Source organism: Vulpes vulpes, chromosome 3 (genome assembly GCF_048418805.1).
Source record: "Vulpes vulpes isolate BD-2025 chromosome 3, VulVul3, whole genome shotgun sequence".
In the NCBI taxonomy this organism is placed as follows: Eukaryota; Metazoa; Chordata; class Mammalia; order Carnivora; family Canidae; genus Vulpes; species Vulpes vulpes.
Window position 1 is genome coordinate 92,428,908 of NC_132782.1, and position 18,420 is coordinate 92,447,327.

At 49.0% G+C, this 18,420-nt stretch overlaps 2 protein-coding genes across 4 annotated transcripts; one reads left to right on the forward strand and one right to left on the reverse strand.

Moving 5' to 3' along the window:
* The first annotated feature begins 1,658 nt into the window (after nt 1-1,658).
* Nucleotides 1,659-5,671, forward strand: DCTPP1 (dCTP pyrophosphatase 1). Of its 2 annotated transcripts, none has more exons than XM_026011170.2 (3): nt 1,659-1,818; nt 2,519-2,629; nt 5,177-5,671. In XM_026011170.2, the coding sequence occupies exons 1-3, from the start codon at nt 1,718-1,720 to the stop codon at nt 5,475-5,477; spliced, it is 513 nt and encodes a 170-aa protein (XP_025866955.1). In that variant the 5' UTR covers nt 1,659-1,717; the 3' UTR covers nt 5,478-5,671. The 2 variants fall into 2 exon arrangements, with proteins under 2 accessions (XP_025866955.1, XP_025866956.1); XM_026011171.2 differs by having other exon boundaries at nt 1,675-2,021.
* Nucleotides 5,672-7,747: 2,076 nt separating this feature from the next.
* Nucleotides 7,748-18,051, reverse strand: ZNF771 (zinc finger protein 771). Of its 2 annotated transcripts, none has more exons than XM_026011169.2 (3): nt 17,926-18,051; nt 17,122-17,271; nt 7,748-8,830 (listed from the first exon to the last, which is right to left on the reverse strand). In XM_026011169.2, the coding sequence occupies exons 2-3, from the start codon at nt 17,260-17,262 to the stop codon at nt 8,018-8,020; spliced, it is 954 nt and encodes a 317-aa protein (XP_025866954.1). In that variant the 5' UTR covers nt 17,263-17,271; nt 17,926-18,051; the 3' UTR covers nt 7,748-8,017. The 2 variants fall into 2 exon arrangements, with proteins under 2 accessions (XP_025866954.1, XP_025866953.1); XM_026011168.2 differs by lacking the exon at nt 17,926-18,051 and adding an exon at nt 17,626-17,918.
* Nucleotides 18,052-18,420: the final 369 nt, after the last annotated feature.

An 18,420-nucleotide genomic window follows, 5' to 3' on the forward strand; every position in this document is an offset into this window, starting at 1 on the left:
AAATAAATGTCCCAACTATGTTATCAAGGATCCCAGGTCCTTTTTATCTTCCTATTTGCCAATCCCAGTTTGTGGTCTACCTCTCTGCACAAAGATTCCTTCACATACTAACATCAAAAGGTAGAAACATCCTGTGTTTTTTAACAAAAGGACTGAGAACTCTTCCCAGAAGACTCCAACAGACTTCCTAACTTCTTACTGTCAAGAGCTAGGCCATATGCTTACCCATGAACTGATCAGGCCAGGGCAATAAGACCATATGATCAATCAAGTAGAAGAGGGTGAACCCCAGAATAAAATCATGCTTGTGCAAGAATGCAGAAGAGGAAAAATAAATAAATAAATAAATAAATAAATAAATAAATAAAAAGGAAGGAAGGAAGGAAGGAAGGAAGGAAGGAAGGAAGGGATCCCTGGGTGGCTCAGCGGTTTGGTGCCTGCCTTTGGCCCAGGGTGCGATCCTGGAGTCCCGGGATCGAGTCCCATGTTGGGCTCCTGGCATGGAGCCTGCTTCTCCCTCTGCCTGTGTCTCTGCCTCTCTCTCTCTCTCATGAATAAATAAATAAAATATTTAAAAATAAATAAATAAAAAATAAACATGTCTTTTAAAAAATGCTTATAAGAATCATCTGAAATAACACATATATTTGAGCACTGGGTGATGTATAGAATTGTTGAATCACTATATTGTACACCTGAAATTCATATAACATTGTATATTAACTGGAATTAAAATGAAAACTTTATAAATAAATAAATAAATAAATAAATAAATAAATAAATAAAAGCACCTGGGTGGCTTGGTTGAGCATCTGCCTTTGGCTCACGTCATAATCCTTGGGTCCTGGGATCAGTCTGGCATCAGACTCCCCAGAGGGAGCTTGCTTCTCCCTCTGCCTATGTCTCTGCTTGTGTGTGTCTCTCATGAATAAATCAATAAAATCTTTAAAAATGAATGAATGCAGGAGGAGTAAAGGCAGTAGAGCTGGTAACCAATATGCTTACCCCATCTTCCCTGGGCCATGCAAGCTAAAGTTGCCCCCACTTTTCAGTGTTTAAATTTTTTTCTTAGTACTTATTATCATTTGAGGCAATATAGTGCAGAGGTTAATAAAACAGATTCTGAAACCAAATTGCATGGAACTGAAACCTGGCTACTACTTTATATGCTGTTGAGTTAAATTACTCAATCTCTTAGTTTCCTTGCCTGGAAAATGGGGATAACGATGATACTACCTACCTCATAGGCTGGTGATTAAATATGTAAAGTGCCTAGAACATCTACCCTAGCTCCTGTATCGTGGAGACATTCTTGTAGCCTTATAATAAATTTCCCTCTCTGTCTTACAACCTCCGTTCCTGGGGTTTTCCACAGAGCGCCGCACCCCCTTCCCTGCCCGGTCCTTTCTCTTTGGCGCCATCTGGCGTCCCCAAGAAAAGCGACGCGCCTGCGCCCTCTTCGCCCTCGGCCCCTTGTGTCTTCCCCGACGAATCCGGTCCGTGTACCTTTAAGATGCTAGGCCACGACTAAAGAATCCAAGGCTGGAGGGCAAGGGGCGGGTTTCACAGTAAATTCCACCTAACTCATTGGTCTTTCCTGCGGCTCCGCCCCGGGAAGCAGTCGCGAACGCCTGTGATTGGCTGGGGGCCCTAGAGGCGGGTTCCGAGTTTGGCGCGGTGTTGTCCCGTGCATCCCGGCTGGTGCGTGGCGGGCAGCATGTCTCGGGCGAATGGGGACGCGCGTGGGGACACGGGGGGAGACGGCACTGCTGCTGCCAGCCCCTTCAGCTTCAGCCCGGAGCCCACACTCGAGGACATGTAAGCTGTCCCTGCCTAACCTGGGGAGGTCGCCCCTTTCTCCCTCCTATTGGGGAGTGCCCTTCCACGTGGTCTGGAAGAAGGCTAGCCGCTGTGCTGGGGTCCTAGCTCGCCTGGCTGATCTCGGGCGAGTCATCTAACCTCCTTATCTGCAAAATGGGCTTAGTGCTGCACCCCAGAGGCAGGGGAAATGGTGATGCCCGGTGAGTAATAGTAGAACCAGCCCGGGGGAAATTGGGCTGCTACTTCTGATGCTGCTTCTGTCCGGCCTCTGCCCTCCAGGAGCGGGTGCTAGGACGTGGGCAAAGACAGTGCTGAGAGATGGGTGATATTTTTACTGGAGGAAATCGACGAGGGCTTCTTTGGGAAAGTGCCCCTGGAGTTTGATATGCAGAGAGAGGAATATTCCAGGTGTTGGAAACTGCAGAAGCGGCATTAGGAGGTGGAATAATAGAAAAGAGGATATTGGGAGCTTTCGATAGAGTTGAGGGTCTGTGTAAGGCGCACCTACTTTATAGATGAGGAGTCCAAGTCCCAAAGAGAAGAAATGATTTGCTTAAGGCCATCCACGGAATTCACTGCAGAATCCCTGATACTTCTGCCGCGATTACATATCACTGAGATGCCCTCCCGGCTCTGCGTCTTCTCTCCCATTCCCTAACCCTGGCACCTGGACTTCCGCCCCTTTCTTCTATTCCAGCCGCCGCCTGCATGCTGAGTTTGCTGCTGAGCGAGACTGGGGCCAATTCCACCAGCCTCGGAACCTCCTGCTGGCCTTGGTGGGGGAAGTGGGAGAGCTAGCAGAGCTCTTGTGAGTAGATGGAAGTCTTTTTGGAAGAGTCTGTGTGTTATGGGGGAGGGGAACATTTATCTGCTCATGAAATATCCATACTGGGCTCTGTGCCTGGGTATAAAGATGACTCCCCTGTCCCTGCCCTCTTGGGGCATCCAGTCGCCTGGGAAAGAAAGGCGTGAAAACAGCAAGGCAGGTCCAAGTCTTAAGGTATGGTGGCAGCCTCTGGGGTGGACAGGAAGATATTCTTTGGAAGACCTTCTGGTGGCATTCCAGACCTGAGAACCATTTGCAAAGGTAGTCAAGTGGGCAAGGGCAAGTTAAATTCAGAGAGATTCTGAGACTCCTTCAGGGTAAGCCTTTCAAGGGAAAGCAAGGCTTTTGCATCTGTTTTGTTGTCTAGCGTGTCCCACGTGCCTGATGCACAATAGGCAGTAGGTATCTACAGAATGAGTGATGGGGCTGTGGAAGAGAGGGTGGCAACAGGGACCCAGAGTGACAGAGCTGGACTTAAGAAGTGATGGAATTTGGACAGAAGACCTGACCAGATTTGAGTGCTAGAAAGATCACTGTGCCTGCAGGGTGGATTGGGTCACCAAGAAAACTGGGGCAGGGGAGACCAATGGAGGCCAGTACCGATCAGGCAAGACATGGTTAGGCCTAAACCAGGGCACTCAGTTTGGGGATGGAGAAATGTGTGTGAGGGCAAGCCGTTCATTCATATGAACATCAGCTGTGGGCTAGGTCTTCTAGAATTAACCCTTGAGGGCAGCCTGGGTGGCTCAGCAGTTTACCCCACCTTCAGCCCAGGGGGTGATCCTGAAGACCTGGGATCAAGTCCCATGTCGGGCTCCCTGCGTGGAGCTTGCTTCTCCCTCTCCCTGTGTCTCTGCCTCTCTCTCTCTCTCTCTCTCTGTTTCTCATGAATAAATAAAATCTTAAAAAAAAAAAAAAAAGAATTAAGCCTTGAACAAGATACACATAGTTTCTGGGGCACCCCGCCAGCCCAGTCTGTGAAGCGTGAGACTTTTTTTTTTTTTTTTTTTAAGATTTTACTTATTTATTCATGAGAGAGAGGGAGAGGCAGAGAAACAGGCTCCATGCAGGGAGCCCCACATGGGACTCCATCCCAGGTCTCCAGGATTACACCCTGAGCTGAAGGTGGCGCTAAACTGCTGAGCCACCCAGGCTGCCCAAAGGGTGAGACTCTTGATCCCACAGTTGTGAGTTTGAGCCCCATGTTGGGTGTAGAGATGACTTAAAAGTAGAATCTTTGAAAAAAGAAAAAGACATGGTTCCTGACTTCAAAGTGCAAGGAGACTAACAATAAATAAACTAATTATATATATATATATATATATATATATATATATATATATATATATAAATGAATCTTTAAAAAATATATATATATATATATATATATATTTTTTTAAGATTCATTTATTTGAGGGAAAGAGAGCAGGGGGAGAGGCGAAGGGAGAGGGAGAGAATCTCCAGCAGACTCTGCTGAGCAGGAAGCTCGCCTTGGGGCTCAATCATTGGGGCTTGATCTCACAGCCCTGAGATCATGACCTGAGCTGAAATCAAGAGCCGGACACTTCACCAACTGAGCCACCTGGCCGGCCTTAAACTGATTTTAAAAGATCAGGAATTGCAATGAGTTCTATCAGGAAAATAACACAAGGTGATGAGAAAGAAAGCAACAGAAGGAGAAGGCTTTTCTTGAGGAGGGGACATCTGTGCTGAGATCTGAATATAGGAAGGAGCAGCCATAGGAAGATGGGGGAAGCAATGAGAAGAACATTCACTCATTCATTCATTCATTTATTTTAAAGACTGTATTTATCTGTTCATGAGAGAGGCAGAGACATAGGCAGAGGGAGAAGCCGGCTCCCTGCAGGGAGCCTGATGTAGGACTCGATCCCAGGATCCCCGTATCATGCCCTGAGCCGAAGGTAGATGCTCAACCACTGAGCCACCCAGGTGCCTCTAGAAGAGCTTTAATTTAAAGCAGAGGGAGCAGCTAAGTGCAAAGGCCCTCTGACAGTTTGGGCTGTTTGCCAGACAGAACAAGCCAGAGTGGCTTTAGGTGGAGAGAGAGAAGAGAGGGGTGGATAATGACTTTGGAAGAGGCAGGAGACAACTCACACAGGACCTGAAGGGCATGGTCAGCGGTTTGGATTTTATTCCAAGTACAGCTGAATTCTAGCAGTGCAGGGACAAAGTGTAATTTGTGGGTTTAAAAGATGGTACTGAGCAAGAGTTGAAGATGAGTTAGCAAGCTTTCATAGTTGTCCAAGTCTGGGGATTAGTCTGGAGTAGCAGTGGCTCGGCTGGAGAGAAGAGAAGTCTTAACAAATGAGATGTTTTCTTACCCACTCCTTGGCTCAGGTTGGGACATAGAGGTCTGGATGAGTCATCTGCCTAAGGCCCAGATGGTTGAGTTGCCCTTGAAGGAAATTCCTAAGAGATGGGAGTTCACTGGGGTGCTCCTGAGAGAGGTGGGGCCCATCGTCTTAGCTAGCATCTGTGTTTGTGCCTATCTCTGTGTTCTGCCTCCAGTCAGTGGAAGCCTGATGAGGAGCCTGGCCCCCAAGCCTGGTCCCCCAGGGAACGGGCAGCCCTTCAAGAGGAACTTAGTGACGTCCTCATCTACCTGGTAGCACTAGCAGCCCGCTGCCATGTGGACCTGCCCCAAGCAGTGCTCTCCAAGATGGACCTCAACCGTCGGCGCTATCCAGCACATCTGTCCCGTGGCTCTGCCCTCAAGTATACAGACTTGCCCCATGGGGCCACCTGTGAAGACCAAGCTGTGGGGCCTGCAAACCTTGACTGTGAGTCCACAGGCAAGGCCTCAACCTAGAAATATGGGCACAGGACTTGCAACTCAGCATGGCATCTGAGAAACAGAAAGTGGCCTGGCTGTGGAACTTTGTTCTAGTCCTTTTCTAACAGAGCATGGGTTTAGGGGCCCTACTTCCTAAGGTCTGAGGCCCAAGAACCTCCAGAAGACAGCCTCCTGGTATTTTTGCTCTCAATAAAAGTTTTAGTTAGCAACTTCTGGATTCTTCCTGGAGTGACTAAGTACTATTTCAGCAGGTACTAGAGAAGGGCACCAGGGATGCTTCCGAGCCCAGCTCCCATGTTTCTCTAGGTACCTCCCACCTAGAGGGCAGAGAGATCTGATTTCTAGCAAGATCCCTGTCTGATGTCATGCAATTCCCTTACCCCTTCTGGGCATCTAAAATTTTTTATTTTTAGATTTTATTTATTTGAAAGAGAGAGAGCAAGCACAAGCAGGGGGAGGGGCAGAGGGAGAAGCCAACTCCCTGCTGAGCAGGGAGCCTGGTGTGGGGCTCAATCCCAGGACCCTGGGATCATGACCTGAGCCAAAGAAAGATGTTTAACCAACTGAGGCACCCCCTCTTCCGGGCATCTAAAGGGGACTGGCGGGTATATGTAAGTGTTAGTTAAGGGCCCAGGTTTTGGGGCTAGACTCTTCGGGTTCACGTGCCATCTATGATACTTACAAGCTGGATGACATTCATCAAACTACATTTATCTTTCTGTGCCTTGGCTTCCTCATCTAAAATGAAAACAGTATCTACCTTATAGGGTTGTAAGGTTTAAGTAAGTTATCTTTAAGTAGAGTGTTTAGAACAGTACCTGGGGAAAAAAAAAAAAAGAACAGTGCCTGGTATGTAGTAGGGACTTCCTAAGTTTGTACTTAGCTGTCTTTCAACTGAAAACTTTCAGGGGCCCAGAGCAGGAAATGTCAACAATTAAAAGGGTCCTGGGCCTAAAACCCATCCTCATCTATCAGGATCCCAACCCTGTGAGCACCTAATGCCCCTCTCTCTGGGCCCCCATGACAAATTGGAGTCAAGTGTCTAAGGTGGAGAACAGAGATTCCTCTCCTCTTGAAGAGGACCTCTTGCCTCCTCCCCTGTCCTCCCAAGGCCAACTTCCACTTGTACATCTAAAAGATAACGTTGGGTGTATATGATTTACTCGTGAGACCTCAGGCACATCACTCCCTTTCTGGGATACCCATGGCCTGCCTCCCTCACAGAATGGAGTAATGCTGGGGGAAAAACCTTTAAACTACTTTTTCCACCCCTAATGAGCCTATTTCCAGGTCAGTAAAATGAGGCATTCCTTTTAACTGGTCTCATTCCTTTTACGAAAGACCTCTTCCCAGGTAAAACACAATCTGGATTAGAACTGTTTCAGCTCTGTATTCCCAAACCTACCTTTCCTCTTCCTGCTAGTGACAGCAGGAACCTTATCCTTGCTGATCTTTTATCATATATCCTCTCCTTGATGAATTCTCTCCTCTCTCTGTATAACCAACTTCTCTTCCTATCAGCCCTGCCACCAGCATATATAAAGCATAAAAGATTTTCTTCCCTACAGACAAAACAAACCCAAGAAACCTCCAGCCATTTCCCTCTTGCTTTTCACAGCCAAGCCTCTTAAAATAGGTTGTCAACACCCATCCACTCTACTTCCTTATTCTCCTATTTATACTCTAGCCCACTCCAGGATGGCTTTCACTCCCACTCCTCTCCCCACTTTCCCTGAGCTACAGATACAGCATCTAACAGCTGACCACTCCCTCCATGAGACACTCTAGATTTCCCAGAAAAGACAGTTTTCTTTCCACTTGTGGCTGCGATTTCTTGGGTACCCTCTTCTAGAGATGGTATCCTGCACTCCAGACCTGATATCCCCAACCTATTATTTCCAATCACCTCTGACCCCCTCCTCGTTTACCTCACACCCGACGTGTCTAGATTGGGACATAATTACCGCTGCTTCAGTGCCTATCCTGTTCTCATCCTGTGCCCTCCTCTCCACCACCACCCGCAGCTAAGAAATGAAGCCAGCCCATCTCTCATAGACTGACTGAAGTTTATGCCTGCTCACCAAACAAAAGGGTGACTGATCCAAACGTGCTATTTGTGCACCCTTCCAGACCTGAAGTTATGAGTACTCCCCACACATAAAGCCAGTTCAGGGAACCCTTTTGGGCCCACAGTCCCGCTGGGCTCCGTAACTCATTTAAGTCACTTAAGCCTGGGTAAAACGCCACCTTTCCTCCTTTACCCCCACCTTATTCACGGGCACGGGTGGGGCGAAGATATAATACTTTATTCACTAACACGGGTCAAGGGATTGTAGTGAGCGGGGAGTGGGTACTGTTTCCAGGGTTCCCAGTTAGGGGATTCTCCCTGCCTCCTAGTTCCAAGGCAGCCAGGCCTGCCATCCCACCCTTTCCCAGCCCGGGATGGAGGGCCAAGAGGGCCAGGTTAACGCAGGCCCAGATGGGGGTCCCAGCGTGCACGCCAATCCCCCACCCCAGCCGGACGCTTGCGGCCCCGCGGCGACAAGAACGGCGGCTCAGCTGCCCTCGCAGTCTGGGCAGCGCTCGGTGGCAGTGGTGGCCGTGGAACCAGGCGGTAGCTTGAAGTCCCGGCCGCAGCCGGCGCAGATATAGAGACGGCGCCGCATGTGCGCGCGACGGTGGCGGATGAAATGCGAACTGAGGCGGAAGCGCCGGCCGCACTCGGAGCACGGGTAGGGCCGCTCGCCCGTGTGTGTGCGCGCATGCTCCGCCAGGTTGGAGCGGTGGCCGAAGCGGCGGCCGCACACGGCGCAGCGGTGCGGCTTCTCGCCCGTGTGCACGCGTCGGTGCTTGGCCAGCGCCGAACTCTGCGCGAAGCGCGTGCCGCAGTCGGCGCATGCGTACGGCCTCTCGCCCGTGTGCGTGCGTCGGTGGCGCGCCAGGCACGAGCTGCCGCCGAAGGCGCGTCCGCAGTCCGGGCACGCGTACGGCTTCTCGCCCGTGTGCACGCGCAGGTGCTGTGCGTAGTTGGAGCTCTGCGCGAAGCGGCGGCCGCAGTGCGCGCATGCGTACGGCTTCTCGCCCGTGTGGCGCCGCCGGTGCTGCCGCAGGTTCGAGGCGGCGGAGAAGCGCTTGTCGCACTCGGGGCACTCGTAGGGCCGCTCGCCCGTGTGCGTGCGGCCGTGTTTGGTCAGCGCCGACTTCTGCGAGAAGCGCCGACCGCACTCGGTGCACGCGAAGGGCCGCTCGCCCGTGTGCGTGCGTGCGTGCTTGGCCAGCGTGGAGCGGCGCGCGAAGGCGCGGCCGCAGTCCGGGCACGCGTGCGGGCGCGCCGGGTCGGCAGACGGCGCGGGCGCCTCCTTCTGGACCTGCGGGGAGAGGGGAGGAGGGACACGTCAGTCCTGAGGGCCGCGCGCGGGGGCGGAGGCCTGGGTGTCCGCAAGCTGCAGCCCCTTGGTCCCCGTTGTAAGAGCAAAGGCGGTCGTGCGCTTTAAACGAGAGTATGTTAACGCACGTATTAGGCGTCTAAGACAAGCCCAGTGTCTTCCTAGCTATTCGTTATCAATTGGGCATATAAATTGGGCATAATTGATAATATCAATTGGGCATATATCAATTGGGCCGGACTCTGTAGGCACTGGGGATTCAACATTAAGTTAAAAAAAAATAATAATAATCCTGGGCAGCCCGGGTGGCTCAGCGGTTTGGCGCCGCCTTCAGCCCAGGGCCGGATCCTGGAGACCCAGAATCGAGTCCCACATCGGGCTCCCTGCATGGAGCCTGCTTCTCCCTCTGTCTGTGTCTCTGCCTCTCTCTCTCTCTCATGAATAAATAAATAAAATCTTAAAAAAAAAAATCCTGCTTCAGGAAAAATTGATAGAGTGCTGGTATTGGGGCGGGGAGGGGGTGCTGCAAATTTAAATAGGATTGTTACATCTTACTGATAACGAGAGCAAACACCTAAAGGACGTGAGAGAGCAGGCTACAGAGGGAACCACATGGCCCTGCGGGGAGTTTGCCCTTTGAGTTCCAGGAATGGCACCAAAAAAGTGCCTCAGGCAGAATGCTTGAAGGGAAGAGTGATGGATGGGGTGGTCTTGGAGCAGATCGCTTAGCTTAGGGCCAAGTAATATGAGTGAGACGGGGAACCAACAGAGATGTCAGATGGTTTGGAGCAGGGAGCGGAACAGATCAGACTCATTTTCAAAGTCACCCTCAGGTTGCTCGGGTTGAGAACAGAAAGGAGAGGAGAGGACAGAAGCAGGAACCCAGTGAGGAGGCTACAGTACTGCAGCCATCTCTGAAGAGAAGACAGTGGCTCAGACCCAGGTTACAGGTGGAAAGTGAAGGTGGTCGGCTTCTGGAAGTATTTTGCAGTTTGAGAAACAGATTTGATAATAGATTGGATATGAAGTGTAATGAAATAGAGGGAGTCCAAATGACCAAGGATTTTGAGTTTGGCCATTACAAAGGTGGAGTGGCCATCTGTAGCAATGAAGGCATTGGGGAAGCAAGGTGGTAGTTGAAATTTGTTTCAGAGCATATCTGCAGTTCTCCTTGACACATCTGGAGCTGCAAGAGGTCTATGCTTGGAGATGTTTATTGGGAAGCTATCAGCCTATTGATGGTTTTTCAGGCTGAGTCCAGATGAGATCACCCCAGGAATGGGCAGAGAGAACATGGAGCAACAAGATGAATAACCAGCAAAGACTGGCAGGAGCAGTCAGTGAGGCAGGAGATCAAGGAGGGCATGATGTCTTAGACGCCAGGCTGGGACCAAGTCCAGGCTCTTTGATAAACTTCTCAGAGCAAGCACCTATCATTTTTTAAGTTGTGAAGAAAGCAAGGCCTGAAATGGAAAGTATTGAAAACGAGCTGGTTTCATGAGGCCTGAGCCTCTAGAGATTTAAAAAAAAAAAAAAAATGCTTTGTAAGAGGCAAGGGAAGAGGAAATATTTTTACTAAGGGAAGAGTGAAGAGGAATATTGGGGGCACGTTGCTCCCTTCTTAGAAAAGAGAATGCTCATCCCAGCAAAAGTGATAGTGAACACCTACCGTGAACCAGACAGGTATATTAATTCATGACCAAATCAAATATTTGGCACACATTAAGGACAAGAAAGTGTTACCTTCTCCCCATATTCAATCTCCACAAAGAATTATTACTATTCTCATCTAGATAAAGAAACTGTTACAGGGTGAGTGACAAGGACACTAAGGCTCTTAAGTTGCAAGGAGGACAACTTCAAGTCCTTTTTTTTTTTTTTTTTTTTTTACAACTTCAAGTCCTTTGAGAACCATTGTAAAGGGGATCCCTGGGTGGCTCAGCAGTTTGGCACCTGCCTTCGGCCCAGAGTGTGATCTTGGAGTCCCAGGATCGAGTCCCACGTCAGGCCTCCTGCATGGAGCCTGCTTCTCCCTCTGCCTATGTCTCTTCCTCTCTCTCTCTGTCTCTCATGAAAAAATAAAATCTTTAAGAAACTGAAAAATAAGGCCGTTTGGGATATTAGTGACCAGCCAGGGGAATTCTGGCGATAACAGTGGTAACGTTATAGTGTAAGCTTTGACAGTGCTATTTTATGTATACTCTCGTACTGAAGCTTCCTGTCACCCCCCTTAAATTGGGTATCTTTTGATAGCTGAGAAACAGAGGCTCAGTGAGGTGAGATTCACAAAGCCAAGGGGTGTCAGGACTGACTCTAGAGCACTCTCCTTTAACGAGTAGACTACACTGCTTCCCCACACTAGCACAGGCAAGATGTGACAAAGGCTGGACTCCAAGTCCTTGATACTCTCCAAGAGGGATTCAAGGTTAAATTACAACTTGATACTTTAAAACAAGAAACTCCCCACAGCAGGGGTGCCTGAGTGGCTCAGTGGTTGAGTGTCTGCCTTCAGCTGGGGGCATGATCCTGGGGTCCTGGGGTCCAGTCCCACATCCGGCTCCCTGCATGGAGCCTGCTTCTCCCTCTGCCTGTGTCTCTGCCTCTCTCTGTGTGTCTCTCATGGATAAATAAATAAAAATCTTAAAAAAAAAAAAAAAGAAAAAAGAAAAACTCCCCACAACAGGTTGGCAACAGTCTGATTTCAAAGTCATACTTTCCAATCTTGCCTGGGTTTTGACATCTGTTGGGTTTATTTGGACACATCAGCCATTGTAGAGAGACTTTTTCTCATTATATTTTCATTCTTCTGGCCCATTTTTCTTTGGCACCCTTATGTAAGATGATTTGGATGAGCCTGAGGGCTTCCATATGCTGGGTTCACTGATTTATGAGAAAGGAATTATTCATGTGAGTAGCCTTAGTATCTCCAACTTCAGGATGCCTTGGATGCCCCAGGAAGATTTTTTGTTTTGTTTTGTTTTGTTTTTTAGTAATCTCTACATTGAATATGGGACTCAGACACATGACCCTGAGATCAAGAGTTGCATGTTCTACCAACTGAGCCAGCCAGGAACCCTCCCAGAAAAATCTTGGTAAGACAGGCAGGGTCTAGCTCATTAAGAACCCAGGCAAGTCACTCCCTTCTCCTGTTTCACTGTCCCAAGGAAGGCTATGTGAGATCAAAATTTTCCAACTTGAGCATGCACACCACAAGATGCAAGAGGACTCTAGGTTATTATGTAGGGAAACTATCCTTTAAAATCATTATGTATTTATTTTCATGGACATAAGAAAAACAATAGATCATATAAAATCCACAATTCCATCATTATTATTATTTAGATGAAGGCAGATTTATTCAAAAAAGCGATGCAAATCTATCTGAAGAAAAGCAGTAAAGAGGGGCACCTGGGTGGCTCAGTGGTTGAGCATCTGCTTGTGTTTTTTGTTTTTTAAAGATTGATTGATTGATTGATTGACTGATTCATGAGAGACAGAGACACAGGCAGAGGGAGAAGCAGGCACCATGCAGGGAGCCCAATGTGGGACTCTATCCCCAGTCTCCAGGATCACACCCTGGGCCTGAAGGCGGCACTAAACCGCTGAGCCACCCAGGCTGCCCAAGCATCCGCCTTTGGCTCAGGTCATGATCCCAGGGTCCTGGGATCGAGTCCTGCATCAAGCTCCTCACAGGGAACCTGCTTCTCCCTCTGCCTATGTCTCTGCCTCTCTCTGTGTGTCTCTCATGAATAAATAAAATCTTTAAAATAAAAGAAAAGCAGTAAATAGACGAACACAGGGATGCCTGGATGGCTCAGCAGTCGAGTGTCTGTCTTCGGCTCAGGGAGTGATCCAAGGGTCCAGGGATAAAGTCCCACATCGGGCTCCCTGCAAGGAGCCTGCTTCTCCCTCTGCCTATATCTCTGCCCCTCTCTCTGTATCTCTCATGAATGAATAAATAAAATCTTTAAAAAAAAAATAGATGAGGGATCCCTGGGTGGCGCAGCGGTTTGGCGCCTGCCTTTGGCCCAGGGCACGATCCTGGAGACCCGGGATCGAATCCCACGTCGGGCTCCCGGTGCATGGAGCCTGCTTCTCCCTCTGCCTGTGTCTCTGCCTCTCTATCTCTCTGTGACTATCATAAATAAATTAAAAAAAAAAAAATAGATGAGCACAACAAGTGATTGATATACATGTCACTGAAGCCTGGCAAATACCAAGTCAGTTGATCATTAAAGGCCCTTCCATGTCTTAAATTCTACAACAGGAAAAAAAAAAAAATTCTACAACAGGTAAACTTAAACATTAGAATGGTTTTTGGACCATAACAAGAGGGTACTATGAATATACAATCAATGTAATATAATAATAGAAAAATCCAAGTTATTTGAAGTTTGTGATTTTGTCTTCCTGCTTAAATATATATTTTTTAAATCAGGCAAACATATGTTTCCCCCAGCCATTACTTTCCTAATTAAGAACAATAGCTACGGGACACCTGGGTGGCTCAGTGGTTGAGCGTCTGCCTTTGGCTCAGATTGTGATACCACAATCCCAGAATCGAGTTCCACATCGGGCTCCCTGCATGGAGTCTGCTTCTCCCCCCTGCCTATGTTTCTGCCTCTCTCTCTCTGTGTCTCTCACACAGAGAAACACTTTATTATTATTTATAAATAAATAAAATATTGAAGAAAAAAAAGAGCAATAACTACCATTCACTGAGGATTCTCTATGTGCCAAGAACTGCTCTAAGTGCTTTTTTCCCATGTTCTCATTTTAAACTCTCACAGCCCATTGGGTTAGGTACCACCTGCTCAATTTTTGAACAAGGAAATAAGACTCAGCAGTAAAGCGATTACCCAAGGCCCTACAGCTCATCAATGGCAGTGGCAGGGTTTGAACTGAAAGTCTTTCCTTGTCCAAAATACCTATTCTCTTATCCATGATGCAATTCTATCTCATTGACAAGTTTGAGATAACCTATACAGCTTGTCTCCCTCCCCTAGTCTCTTTTAGCAGTTAGAATCTCCCCTCTTTTCAGTACAAAGTATAAAATAATGACCCCATTCTCTTGTTCCTAGAGACAGGAATTGTGGCCTATAGATCAGCAACATCAGTGTCATTAGGAACTTGTTAGAAATGCAGAATCTCAAGGTCCATCCCAGACCTGCAGAATTAAAATCTTCATTTTAACAAGATCACCAGGTGATTTGTATTATGCATGTTAAAAGTTAAGAAACCTAAAAAAAAAAAAAAAAAAAAAAGTTAAGAAACCTGATCTAGAAGAGACAAGAGCTACTCCTGGAGAAAGCAAGGGAAAAAGGTGAAGAGGGTTTTACAGGCTGAGAGACCACATGGGCAAAGTCTTAAGAGATGAGAAATGGTCGAGTGTGTTTGAAGTCAGGGCATGGGATAGGTACTGAGTGATTAGAGATAAGACAGGACATGAGGTGGGATCGTCAGGAGCTTTGAATGCCAGGCTTAGGACCTGAGACTTTATCCTGAAGGAACAGGAAACCACTCAAGGTTTTAAGCAAAGAGACAGGATTGGATGTGCATAGAGCCCTCTGAGAAAATCTTTTCTAGGGGATCCCTGGGTGGCGCAGCGGTTTGGCGCCTGCCTTTGGCCCAGGGTGTGATCCTGGAGACCCGGGATCGAATCCCACGTCGGGCTCCCGGTGCATGGAGCCTGCTTCTCCCTCAGCCTGTGTCTCTGCCTCTCTCTTTCTCTCTGTGTGACTATCATAAATAAATAAAAATTTAAAAAAAAAAGAAATCCTTTTCTATTCATTAAAGATGGACTGGATTTTGATAGGCAATGAGAGGATATTCCAGCCCCTGAGTGCAACATTATTAAGGCTTATGCTGGACAATAACTGACCAGAGGATAACAAAGAGTCACAGAATGTCAGCGTTGGAAAGAGCTTTTGAAATCACCATATCATAGAAACTGAGTCTCAGGGAGACCACACAGCAAGTTAATGAGCTATGCTGTGGGCACAATGCTAAAAGTGCATGGGATATCTGTGTCCAATTCTCAATTCCAACCTCCACCCCCAAACCCAGTAACCCAGATGATACGTCTCAGACTGGCATTCGAGGACCTTAAGTTTCATTACCCCTCTTTATAGATGAGAAAGCCGAGGCCAGGCTGGTAAATGGTGGTTAGGATTTGAACCAATGCTTTTCACTGCTACATAATACCATTTAGAGTCTAGCCCTACATACTTTCAATGAATAGACATGCCCACTCTCTACTTCCTTATCCTTACCTCCAGCCAGTCCAGTCAGGGTTCCCAAATATCCTTTCTCCACTGCTGTCACAACCTTAGAGCAAGCTATCAACTTTACTTGGCCTGGTCTCCCCATAGTAGCCAATGATTCTTCTAAATAGAAAACCCAGTTATGTCCCTCCAATTTGAGGCTCTGTCTAAATTCGTATGCTGGCTTCCAAAGCCGTTTTACTATCTGGCTCCACCTCTTCTCAGGCCTCATCTCTTCTGAGTCTCTAAGTTTGCTATTCCTCCTCCTGGGATGCCCTTTCTCCTCCATTTGCCAAATGACCACTACGTCTTCATGGACCAAGTCAAGTCACCTCCATGAAGCCTTCCCCATTGCCTTGAGTTGTTTGACCTTAGTCACCTGCCTAGGCCTCCAGGCTGCCTTCCTTATTCATTCCCAGCTCCAGGGTTCAGCCCAGAAAATTCTTTGATAAAAAGGAGTTGAAAAATCTCCAGAAGGATGACCTAGTGCAAGGTTCTGAACCATAGGGAGAAGAATGAATATCAGCAACAAATATTTACATAGTGTTCATTATGCACCAGACACAGTTCTAACTCTTTACAAGTACTAATTCATTTAGTCCTCACAACCTCAAGAGGTAGGTGCTGTTAAGATTTTCCTTTCACAAATGAGGAAACTGAGCCACAAAGAGGTTGACAAACTTACCCAGGGTCACAAAACTGGAAGGTTTTAGGGTGGGAAGTCCACCTAAGCTCTGGAGTCTGGGTGCTTTTTTTTTTTTCATGTATTTAAGGATTTCATCTTTTTAAGTAATCTCTACACCCACCATGGGTTTGGAACCCACAACCTCAAAATCACGTATTGCATGTTCTACTGACTGAGCCAGCCAGGCACCCCTGGAATCTGGGTTCTTAACTTATAGGCCAAAGGTCGAGATCAGGGGATCCACTGAGCCAGAAGAGGCAGGCTGAGCTAGGATGACAGGACAAGGAGGCCTGAGGAAAATGGAACTAAACAGTTATTTTGACTGGAATGGTGGCCAAAGCATCCAGCCCCCTCCCCTTTGGGCCCACCACACCCACTAGGGGGCAGCAGAGCTGTCTTTCCCAGAGAACTGGCTCCTCGCAGGAAGAAATCAGCCTGCGCCCAGAAACCCCGCCCAACAGGAGTCTTCCAGTTGGACTCACAGCTCCTCTGGTTGGGGCTAAGAGTTCTATAGAGTTCTGGGAAGTAGAAACAGATCTGGTGGCACTTAGGATCTCCAATGGAGTAATCTAACTCATTCAGATCTCCTTAAAACTCCTCTCTTTAAAACTTCAAAATCCTCAGGATAAAACCCAGAGGTCCCACTCAGCCTGCCAACCACCCTACTCTCATCTATGCTACAGCGTGACTGAACCACCTGCCTTCACTTCTCCCAGTGCCCCACATACTCCTCTGAGTAATGAATTGAATCCCTTCTAAATCTCAGATCCCCACTGGTCTCAGCTAAGCCATCCCTTTAATAACTTTGAGACCTTGGGTCAGTCACCAAACTGTCCAGTTTTCCAGGCCTGTTTCCTCACCTGTAAAATGGATCAGATACTATCTATATTACAGATTTGCAGTACTTAGAATAGTGTCTGGTGCAGAGCAAATGCCACTAAGAGTCAGCTGTTCCTGTTGCTGTTGCCTACCTAGCCACCCCTCCCCCCACCAGGAAGTGTGCATTAAGTTCCCAGCTCTGGGCTTCCACACCTCCTGTGCCTGCACCCATCACGCGGGATTGTAGCTGCGTGGTTACTCCTCAGTCTAATCCTGCTAGACATCAAGCTCCATGGGGAACCACGGAAACCCAGGAGAGCTGGCACAGTAGGTGTGACATCTGTATGATGGCAGCATGGGCAGTAGGGCAGAAGGATGGGCCACCAACCCTGAGATTCTAGGTCTCAGATTCAAAGGAAAGTAGGGGCTGGATCGCTGGCTTGTCTGAGGGAGGGGGACCTGACCAGACTTAAGGATAACCAGGCCCCCTGGTGCGGGACTCGTACCTCTTTGTTGTCCATGGGGATCTTGAGTTTCACCACTTCATACTTCTCCTCACCCTCATCTTCCTCACCCTTCACCAACAGCACCATCTCCTCTTGCATCTCTTCCTCTTCCTCCTCCTCTGTCTGCTGTTCACCAGGCATCTTGGTGTCCTAGGGCGACGTGCTGGGTCAAAAGCTCAGGACTCGCGCCCCCGTCCTACCCCCTACCCCCTATCCTCCGCCCCATAGCCCTGACCCCAGCAAGGCAGTGGAACCTTGGCTTTTCCCGCCCTGCCCTGCCCTCTTCCCTCACCCCAGCCCAGCCCCAGGATCAGCTCCGAAGGCACTCGTTCTCTCCACTCATCCCGGCATTCAAGGCCCTGAACAGTTCGAATCTCCAGCCCCAGCAAGTCGCCACCCTCCCCGCGCTGAGTCACTCCTCGGCGCCTGGGCCAGCGGTCCTGAGCTCTAGGGCACGGGCTGGGGGCGGGATCCGGCCGGAGACCCTGGGGGGCGCGCACTCACCAGCCGCAGATTCCGCGCTCCCACAGCCCTTGGCCAGGGCGCCGGGCGGTTGGGCACTCGGTGAGGCCGCGGCTCCGGGGGCGGGGTGGGGCGGGGCCCCGTCAACGGCCGTTCATTGGTCAGATCATCTAACCCCGCCCCTAAGGGGGAGGGGCCCGGAGGACCCAGGCGTCCGGCCAGAACTGCCCCGGGAGGGTGGCGAGCCCGAATCTGGCGCCCTCAGCTGTACCCCAACTCCCAGGGATCCCCGGGCCGACCCATCCCGGTGTCCAAGGTCCTCGCAGTCCAGTTGTAACCTACCTTCAAGGTTCGTCTCCTGTGGCCGCCTCTGAGGTCTCCGCTGCGGCCAGGCGCGTCTGCTCCGCCCAAAGTAGGCCACGTGCGCTCCCGCCCCAGCCTGGGCCTCTCGCTGGCGCCCCGCCTGGAGGGCGGACCCTGTTGCCTGCTCACCTCTTCCCTTCCCTCTTTTTTCCTCTCCCATTTTTTCCTCCTTTTCCGGCTTCGCCTTCCCAATCTCCTTGTCTCTGGGATGTCTTGCCTCTTGAATACGTACTTCCCAAATCAACAGCCACCCTAGCTACCGCTACCACTTACTGTGTGGTACGCTTCCTATGCGCCAGCATCACACTAAAGCGTTTTATACACCTCATCTTTGATCCGCGCAAGTGGGGGGGAGTCCATTTTACAGATGAGCTCATTGAACTTGAGGGAGAAAAAACTGATTTGCCTAAGTTATACAGTAAGGGATGGGATAGCATCCCTGTCAACAAATAGCCTAAGTGGAAAATTAGTAGC

Bases quoted from the DNA above. Each gene is read 5' to 3' on its own strand.
- DCTPP1 (XM_026011170.2), top strand. From the start codon at position 1,718: ATGTCTCGGGCGAATGGGGACGCGCGTGGGGACACGGGGGGAGACGGC. The intron at 1,819-2,518 runs GTAAGCTGTCCC...CTTCTATTCCAG, and splicing joins GAGCCCACACTCGAGGACAT to CCGCCGCCTGCATGCTGAGT. The intron at 2,630-5,176 runs GTGAGTAGATGG...TTCTGCCTCCAG, and splicing joins GGAGAGCTAGCAGAGCTCTT to TCAGTGGAAGCCTGATGAGG.
- ZNF771 (XM_026011169.2), bottom strand. From the start codon at position 17,262: ATGCCTGGTGAACAGCAGACAGAGGAGGAGGAAGAGGAAGAGATGCAA. The intron at 8,831-17,121 runs GTACGAGTCCCG...CTCTCCCCGCAG, and splicing joins TCCCCATGGACAACAAAGAG to GTCCAGAAGGAGGCGCCCGC.